Source organism: Merops nubicus, unplaced genomic scaffold (assembly GCF_000691845.1).
Source record: "Merops nubicus isolate BGI_N331 unplaced genomic scaffold, ASM69184v1 scaffold21655, whole genome shotgun sequence".
Lineage (NCBI taxonomy): Eukaryota > Metazoa > Chordata > Aves > Coraciiformes > Meropidae > Merops > Merops nubicus.
In genome coordinates this window covers 11,527-21,346 of record NW_008611924.1, presented here as the reverse complement: position 1 = coordinate 21,346, position 9,820 = coordinate 11,527, and the positions used below count along the sequence as shown (strand labels likewise).

The 9,820-nt window shown below is 36.3% G+C and overlaps 1 protein-coding gene across 1 annotated transcript; it reads right to left on the bottom strand.

Moving 5' to 3' along the window:
- Positions 1 to 1,096: 1,096 nt before the first annotated feature.
- On the bottom strand, positions 1,097 to 9,427 carry KERA (keratocan). The gene is made up of 4 exons (XM_008941397.1): positions 9,374 to 9,427; positions 9,159 to 9,253; positions 7,011 to 7,903; positions 1,097 to 1,279 (listed from the first exon to the last, which is right to left on the bottom strand). Exons 3-4 carry the CDS (start codon positions 7,894 to 7,896, stop codon positions 1,107 to 1,109), a joined length of 1,059 nt encoding a protein of 352 aa, XP_008939645.1. The 5' UTR covers positions 7,897 to 7,903; positions 9,159 to 9,253; positions 9,374 to 9,427; the 3' UTR covers positions 1,097 to 1,106.
- Between the last annotated feature and the right edge of the window lie 393 nt (positions 9,428 to 9,820).

Sequence of the window (9,820 nt, the reverse complement as noted above, 5' to 3'; positions counted from 1 at the left end):
TTCTCTAAAATCCAGTGTTATTATATGCATGTATATGAGTCAGCTGTTGCCCAAATACTGCTCTGAGTTGATCATATTTACTTAAACTGATACAATGCCTATGCAAATGTTTTTTCTAGTTCAGTAAATATTTGGTAGAGAATGTATCTTTTAATTTCTTAATTTTCTCTCTATTACCATTATATTAATTGGCCATTCCAATCAGGAATTGAAATGAAAAAGTTCATTCCAATTTTTGTGAAGAACCTAGTGTGTGAAATATTTAACTATCTCTGTTCTGGGTTTTATCTCTAAAGAAACAAATAAATTAGATATTCAATGACTATCCCAAAGCTACAGAAAGAAATGGTGTCAAAACTAGAAATGAAATACTTAAGAATGAAAGAGAAGAAAACTGGCACTTGGATAGACCGAGATTTCATCTCATATTGTCTTGTTCCTGGATTTGAGTTGGATCAGTGTATTCCAATTCTCAAATCGTATGCTGAACAAATCCATACAACAATATATATTCATTATATTGATTTGGACTCTGAGCCTCCTAGACCTCATACCACAAAAGTATCAGTCTTCAAAGGATGACAGCAATTTATGTATTATTTACAAGTTAAGTGGTTATTCATCTTTAGTCACTGTCTTTGAAAAGGCAGTAGCAGTTCTGCTAACTAGTAGTCATGCAACTCATGATTTTTCTAGCATATATATTTAATCAAGTGCACCCAAACTCATTGTGTTAGTTATTATGTAACAAAATAAGGAAATATAATTTGTCTATGACAATGATGTTAATAGGATAGACATTGTAGCATTTGACAAGAAAGATGGAATAAAAAAGAACTTTGGAATATCTGGGATCTTACGCAGATGACTTTTCAACATATTTGTATTAGGAATTCCCAGGTAAAGTCTTAAGCATGTGTTTCATGTCCATCCAAAATCTATTCTGAAAGAAAAATCTTTTCAGCAGTAGAAAAGATGCAAGCAAAGAAAAAAGTTAAACTAAAAATAAAGCTGTTACTTCTTGATTTATGAGTTAGAACAAGTTTAATTCCAGCAAAATTTGTATCTTAGCAATCTCACACCAGAAAAGTGACACTGTGGTATCTTTATATGACAACAGCTTGAAGTAGTCGGAAACATATCATGATGTCCAATGGGATTGGAGGTTGAATTTCATTTCCATCCAGACGCAGGTATCGGAGGCGAGGAATGTTGCCATAAAATCCATATTCTTCCGCTATGGCAATTGACACTGGGCATATTTGAGTACCATTGACACCTGAAAGTGTAGATCAACATGTTAAGTAATTTCCATGGTAAGGTTAATGAATATAAAACTCATTTAGAATAAATAAATAAATAAATACATAGATAAATAAATAAATAAAGGCTTCCACTGGTATTTGTGCAGGAGACACTTACTCCAATCATAGTTTGAAAACGCCAGCTTAACAATTGACGGTTTGTCTGATGAAGCAAAAAAACATCTTAACATAATGCAATTTAGATCAGTGAATCACATACTTAATGTGCTGTGATTATGAATAAAGTCCACTAGATGCATAGTTATACTTTGGACAGAGAGGAAACTAATTTAGATAACTACTGGGTAACTCTTCTCTGAGAAATAGCTCTCCGCCTTCAGAGAGAGCAGAGCAAGGTTAATATTGAAGGATCTTAGCATCTTACTACAATGACAGAACATTAATTTTAGCTGATCATGCTCCCCAATGAAGATCTTACATTCAAAATTATAATGGTATTGAATCAGAGGAGCTCTTTGTATACTGTCTGTAACTTTTAACATCTGTACTTTCCTGTTCTCTCAAGTTATCCAGTATAGTTGGTTTTAATTGCAAGAATATGATTTGTGCAATGGGATATTTTTCTTCCTAATTTGAAAGCAAACAAGTGCTTATAATTCCTTAGAAATCACACGTAGCTTATTTTAGTTCAGATATTTGAACCTATGGCTTAAATAATTACCCATTTTATTAAGAATTGAACAGATTGGGTTCTTTACATTGTGTCCCCTAAGCTACCTCTTCACTGCCACTTGGTTAAATAGTCTTCATATTTTGTCTTCAGTTGTTGAATAGTGAGGCTGCTTCTCCCCTGTTTCAGCATCAAAATGACCTTACTCCAGAAAACACTGAAGTAGTTCTTGTTTATCAAAGATGTCAAATTCCTTTGACCAAATTATGGTATTTAGTGACTGGTCTGACTGGTTGAGGATCTTGTTGGTGCCAGATCATATAGGAAAAGTGATTGGATGGAGAATGTGTGTAACAGATTTTTTTAAGCACAGATTTTTAACAGTCCATAAATAGGAAAACAAAATATTTCAACTGAGTTTTTTCTCCCCTAATATTTAGCAGTTTTAATAAATACACTTTATTTTTTTTCTTTTAATTACAATCCACCAAATAGGCTAAATGATCTAAAAAAAATATTTTGTTTTCAAAAGAAGAAAGCTTACCCTATTTTGAAAAACTGCTCAGATGTTTACAGTATCTTGGAAATGGACTTTATCTTTGACATGGAAACTAGATAAATACATCCAGTTGTCCAAGGCGTAAAACTTTTACCATATCCGTGGTATCAAAATGTCTTTGCTTATATTGTAAAATTTGAGTAATGTTTATAAAGCATTTTATATTCTTGAAAGAAACAAACTACAGCTTATTTTCATGTGAGGAGCTACGAAACAAGAAACTTGAGAGTGAGACTTCATTACGAAAGCAGTTATTAGTAGTTTTACAAGTGAATCAACACTATGTTGTAGAAAATATCTGCCTTTTCAGTAAGCACTACTGTCCTTAGGAGACAAGACAGCTTCAAGTGTGCTTTAAATCTCTGTGTTCTCTGACCCAGAAACTACCCCACTGCGCTTGTTTTCACTGCATTACTTACTCCAGCCTTAAAGTGAAGCAGCAGCCATCTAACTACAGGCCACCTATGAAGAAGTTATTTCTTGATGATGTATAGTATGAAGTGGTTTGGGTTTTTATTGTTCTTTCCCATGAACAGTAAATCCTACACAAACTATCAGAGGAGTAAAAGCCTCTCTCTCTCCTCTTCTCTTGCAATCCTGTTCTTGGGTATATTGCTGAATTTTTCTTAAGCACGAGGGACAGGGCAAGCAATTTACATCGGTACAATTAACCCAACCTAAACTGATCTATGCAGAGGGTAAGTGTCAGTCTAAGTCAACCATTTGGACTCTTTATAAACTCTGGTGAGAGAGAAATATTTCCAAAAGGTGGTTCACATCCCCTTAAGATCTGATGATTTTCCCTCTGCAATTATGGATCTCTTTCCACTAACTGAGTAGGTGGTCTGTATGACTAACTCAAACTACATACAAAAATCTAGGATGTTTATTTCAAATAAGATGAATTCCGCTTGTTGTCAACAGTACTGTTAAGTGATACTAAAAATGAGACTCTGGAGATGCTGTAGTGGAAAACTGCAGTAGAGGTTCTCATTAATGGCTAATATTCTATGTCTTCTGAAGAAACATGGAAGATCCTGTTTCTTTTCCAGTAAAACTCATAAGTAAGAAATGTTCAGGAAATAAGTCAATCTAGAAAGATGTGTTCTGATATATATAAGTGCAAGGTTCTTTCTGTTCTATTCTTTTAACCTCTATCTGCACTTACTGTAGTCCAACTCATATAGCTGGGCTCCCTTTCTCCTTTCCACATAGTATTTAACTGCAGCAGCCATGGAACAGCCTGAAACTCTGTTCCTTTGGGCTCTTCTGGCAAAAAAGCCAGTACCAGCTATAGCAGAGAGGTCTGACAATTAGTCAGGATCTGTAACTTCCACCATTTCTTTCCAAATATCCTATAATGGATTTTAGTATTGCTACTCGACCCAAGGACTTCTCCCTTTCTCTACACATGGAATAATCTTCACTCAGATGAGCTACCCAATATCCTGGTGTCCTTCTAGGGGAACTTACCATTTACTCCCTTTTGCCATTCTTTTGATAGCACTGTAATACCACCTGCTTACCCTTGCTTACTTGTTACATAATTGTTTCATGTTTTCTGTTCTTTTTGCTTCCTCTAACACTCATTTTTCCATTATTTGACATGGCCCCAGAGCATCACATGTGTATCCCATAAATAAGTATGTTAACATGTGTACTTTAAAATATCATGGCAATGCATAGAAATTTTGATGTCTGAGCTCTTGCAATGCCAGCAGTATAACTACAATCAAGAGAAAATAAAGCAGCAACTGGTAGGTGTGCAGGGGTACCTGAGAATAAATATTATAAAAAGGGGTTGTACTGCACCAATAATAAAAAACTCTGAGGAGGAACTTCTTTGTGGAGAAACCTGATCCAGGCTTTTACAGAGATTTTTCTTTCAAATCTTTTATATTGGTTATCTTAAAGTAAAATGAAGTAAGACCAGCTTCCTGGTCTTAAGAAGACAAAAATAATCTGCAGAATTAATGTCACATCTTATTACTCCTGCCTGATGGAATTACATTCCTTGCCTGCAATCCTAAAGACCCTTTGAGATATGGTCTATCAGAGCAACGTCTCATGTAGACTGTGTTGTTGTCCTTTACCTCTTGAACAATTATGCTGTGTGGTAGAATGTGCCTTACATAATACCTGTGCTTCATTTAAGATGTCAGGTTGCCTTTTCTAGTATTTTTTAACTACTTTATATATAGTTACTAAGAAAAAAAAAAACTTTTTTTTAGTTAGTTAGCAATGAATTTTGGTAAGTGGTAAAGGCATTAAGGAATATAAGGCTTGTGGAAAACTATTGTGATTTAAGCTCATGGGTACCCATGTGTCATCGGAAAATGAGACTTGAGTTTGCAGATACTACACAGGTCAATTTTCATAGTTTTAACCTTTTTTGACTGATTTAGAAAAAAAGAGAGAATTTGGCAGATCTTTAAATGCTACCTAGGCATAAAACATTTCTTAAAGTGGACAGGTTACATTCCATTGATTTCAATTTAGTGTCCACTTAAAGTGGCAGAAGATAAAGTCGGCACCTGAGGCCCTGCAGTGAAGCAATTAAAATAAATCCTTTTGTAACCAGGGAGAATAAAATATGTTCAGTAACAACATATCGTGTAAGCCCTAACTTTAATTAATTGTTAGACTTCTTGCAGGCCACTTAAATATCTGCCAGTTGTACAAAATCAATTTCCCTTTAGAAGTTTTCATACATTGGTTTTGCAAAATGGAGTGAATTAACCTAAATTATTAATAGACGCCTTCCTTTTATATGTCCTTATCTCACACAGAAGTTAAACTGTTATTTTTAGTATATTTTTGAACTACTGTGACAGAAAATAGAAGTAAGGAGCCATTTAGTGAGAGACTTGATTACCTTCTGTGCAGTGGCAAATAGAAAGTAATGACCTTGATTTGGGCTTGGGGCATGAAACAAAGGATTTAAGGTCTGTAGAACTTATGACCAGATACTTTACCAAATGTCCCTGTTACGTCTCTGGTGTACCTGGATGAATCTGGAAACAGTGCTAGAAGCAGAACTATTTAATGACAACAGGCTTCTGTTGTCTTGGGTAAAAAATCTGTCTCATTTATGCAAAGTGGAAAATGTTAGAAGACATTTGAGGGGATACTCTGCTCTGGTGAGACCCCACCTGGAGTACTGCATCCAGTTCTGGAGCCCCCATTACAAGAGGGATGTGGACCTGCTGGAGCGTGTCCAGAGAAGGGCCACCAGAATGATCCAAGGGCTGGAGCAGCTCTCCTACGAGGACAGACTGAGAGAGTTGGGGCTGTTCAGTCTGGAGAAGAGAAGGCTCCAAGGTGACCTTCTTGTGGCCTTCCAGTATCTTAGGGGGGCCTACAAGAAAGCTGGGGAGGGACTTTTTAGGATATGGAGTAACAACAGGACTAGGGGGAATGGGGCAAAGCTGGAAGTGGGCAGATTCAGGCTGGACATGAGGAAGAAGTTCTTCCCCATGAGAGTGGTGAGACCCTGGAATGGGTTGCCCAGGGAGGTGGTTGAGGCCCCATCCCTGGGGGTCTTTAAGGCCAGGCTGGATGAGGCTCTGGGCAGCCTGATCTAGTGGGAGGTGTCCCTGCTCATGGCAAAAGGGTTGGAACTGGGTGATCTTTGTGGTCCCTTCCAACCCTGACAGATTCTGATCTGTTTTAGCAGAGGACTTTAGAGCCCTAATGGCTCAATGGTTGGACTTGATGATCTTGGAGGTCCCTTCCAACCTAAAGGATTCTATGATTCTATGATAAACCTGAAAGGTTCTGTAAAGTCAGTGAAAAGATCTTTCATGAAGTCTAAACCCAAGAGTCAGCATTTTGTGCACAGTAAACAAAAGATGAGGAGAATATTCAAGCCTGAAGTAGTCAATGTCCACTTTGTAGTTACTCATATTTATAATAGATTGTGTTGATCACAGCCAACATTTTATTCTGTTTTAAAGATGCCTAACCTTAAGCTCCTACCACATAATTTAGGCGAGTAGAGAGATACTCAGAAGAACCGAGCATACCGCAATTCTGTTAGGGACTGCAAAGTCCCTAAGGTGCTCAGGAATGTTGAAAAACTAAATCGTACAGATGTGGATTGAATATCCTAACTTGTCACAACCACCTTTTTTATTACTGTTTCTTATTTATTTACTCTTAGCCTTTCTGTTCCCACAAAAATGGCTACTGGCATGTATATAGTGCAATGTGAATACACAAATTTTCCTTAATCTGTTCATATTTCTGATCCGCTTGCAAAGTGTTTCTTCTGTATACATATGAACATTTTTTGCATGTAGTATCACTTCCATGAACATAATTGGTTGTCATATTTTAGACCTGACTTGAAAACTGGCCTATAGGAAGTCTTATTGCTCATCTCCCTGTAATGTACAGCATACTTTAATCTATTTATTTCAACAAGGATTTTTTTTTTTTTTTTTTTTTTTTGTAGTTTAGACATTTCAAAATATTTATGTCCTGGTAGGATTCCACGCTGACAATACACACTTACTTTTGATTCTGTTGTGATCAAGGTGAAGGTGCTCAAGATGAGCATTAATTGGTGGAATTTTAGTGAGCTGATTGTGAGACAGCTGTAGATCTAGAATAGATGAAACATTAAACCCATTTGAGGGAATACCATCATCAGATAATTTATTGTAGTTCAACCTAAGGAAAGTCACTTTGGGTATTGCACTGAAGTAGTTTTCTGGTATCACTTCAATGGAGTTGTTGTCCAAAAACAGCTGCAATGTGTTTGCTGGAATGCTTAAAGGCATTTTCTTGAGTGAATTTTTTGCTATGTTGAGTTGCATAAGATTCTTGAGTCCCTGGAAGGTGTCACTTTGAAGAGCACTGTCCAACAAACTGTTCTGGTGCAGATCTAACATGGTAAGGTTTTCCAAGTTGCTGAAGACTCCTTCTGGAATTCTTGAGATTTTATTTCTAGCCAGTCTTAGCTGTTCCAGGCCCACTGGTAATGGGGCAGGCACCTCTTCCAATTCATTATCTTCCAGGAATAAGTAAAGCAGCCTTTTCAGCTTGCTCAGAACACCACTCTCGATTCCATTGTTGGTAATTTTATTCTTGTTCAGATTTATCCACCTCAGATGAGTGGCATTTGCGAAAGGCTTCTCTGAAACTGTTTCAATTAGATTGTTCTGAAGATAGAGGTACCAAATTCTTGCTGGAATTGCAGGTATTTCTTTAAGTCCTTTGTTATCACAGTATAATGCATTGGGGAAGCTAGGAGGACAAAAGCACTCTTGTGGACACTCAGAAGTGTAGTGAGACCAATGCTCAGGATCCAGCTCATCATAAACTTGTCTCACAGTTCGGGTCCACACAGAATTGACCAAGAATAAGAGCAAAAGGCTTGTATAGACTTTTAGAGTCATTGTTTGCCTTGGAAGGGGAGAAAAACAATTAGCTGTCTCTCAACAGAACTCTGAAACAGTATATTAGAGTAACAACACAGTATCACATAGAAAATACTATTTCCTTTATAAACAGTCAAATTCTATCCTCTGTGATGTTACCTATGGCAAGTTAAGGAAAAAAATGAACAGTAATACACAGGTATAAAGGATTCAATGCTATATTTTGAAGAATATTTTCCTGATTCAACTTAGATTCCACATTGGTTATGAGTTTAACTGATGTTATGATGAAAACATGGATCATTTTTCTGACATATCAGTGCTTCTTATCAATTTGTTTAAATTTTCCTGTACAGAGCTATATATAAACTACTTTTATATAATGTGCCATCTTCACTAAAGCTGTCAATAACATGATGATATAAATACCATTGTACTCAGAGTTCCTCCTTTCAAAATTAATCATACCCTCTTTTCCATTTTTCCTCTCTCTTAAATTATAATGGCATCTGGATCAGATTTTCCAAGGACTTTCCCATCAGAGAAAAGTGAAAGATCAAAGAGTGTTTTAACAGCTGTTTGTTGGGCATGTTCTTAAAAGCTTGGAGAGAATATGTCTGAGTAATCCATTCCCCTCCCTCATTCACTCTCTCACATCCAAAGTTATGAATTTCCTTCTGTTAAACAAACAGCCAAAACAAATGCTTGATCTAAATGGCACAAAAAGTAAGTCCTAATCAATTTATATCATATACAGTCATGAGTCTTTTATATATTTTACCTACTTATTTGATTTGTTTAGCCTCTTTCACCATTAAATGATGAACAAAATCATTTTGTGAAGCTCAAAAACCGTGCTCCACAAATGCTTTTATCTTGCTTGCTTTCTGATGAAGATTAGCAAGCATTTTGCAATGCAGGACCAAGGGACTGAGCTGGAATGTCTGGTCAAAAACAGGAGGTTAATTCTGGCGAAAATAGTATTTAAATAAACAGTAAATTCTGTCATAGAGTTAATGCATCAGTAAGGTTAAGAGCTCCGTTAAGTTGCTGCATATGATATGTGGTCATTTAATAGTTTTCAACATTGTTATTAGCAATAACAAGTGCAGTATCCTACAGATTTCCAGCCTCAGAAATTGCTATCTGGAAATATTCCAAAAAGGACAAATAAAATATTTCTGAAGAATAACATCTCTAGTTTACACAGTGAAAAGGCACCTCCTCACTGAGTGAATATTCATAAACTTAATAACTTAAAAAAAAATAAAGTAATTTACCTTGGTAGTCGGATTCCTGGAGCTATCTGAAACCACTTAGAAATCACTGTAAATTCACAGCCTTTGGCTGCTAACCACTGTGTTTGCTTCCTGTCCTCCTAAGAATTAATAGCATATAAAACTTAAAGCACATGCTAGTATTCCCAGATGTATTACCATAAACACCTTATTAGCTATTGTTCCTAATTTGACACTGCTTCAGAGTTTGGGCTTACCTCAGCTTTCTTGGATCTTCTTCTCTTTCTATTGGTCACTGTTGTTAGACTGTAATAGCTTGAGTCAGGCTACAAGCCGTGTTCTATGAATACAGCCTAATATATACGCATCAGTGGCTACAGCTTTTAACCCCTAAAATAACTAAGGCACCTCAGCACCTAGGCAGGAAAAGACAGGAAATCTTTACTTTAATATCAAGCAGCCACAGAGATGAAGGCATTTGATTTTTATGTTTTAGCAGGTGAGAGGAATTGGTCTAGATGAAACAGGTAACATAAATGTACCTTTATTCATAATGTTTGTCAGAAAAATACTTTATATGCAAAGCTGGCTTACATCATGATTCATTCTCATAATACCTGAACTGGCCACAAAGAATTAAAAACAGTGCCATCTGTTTCTACGGAAATATTTTATTTGATTTTTATCAGATGCAGATGCTGCCA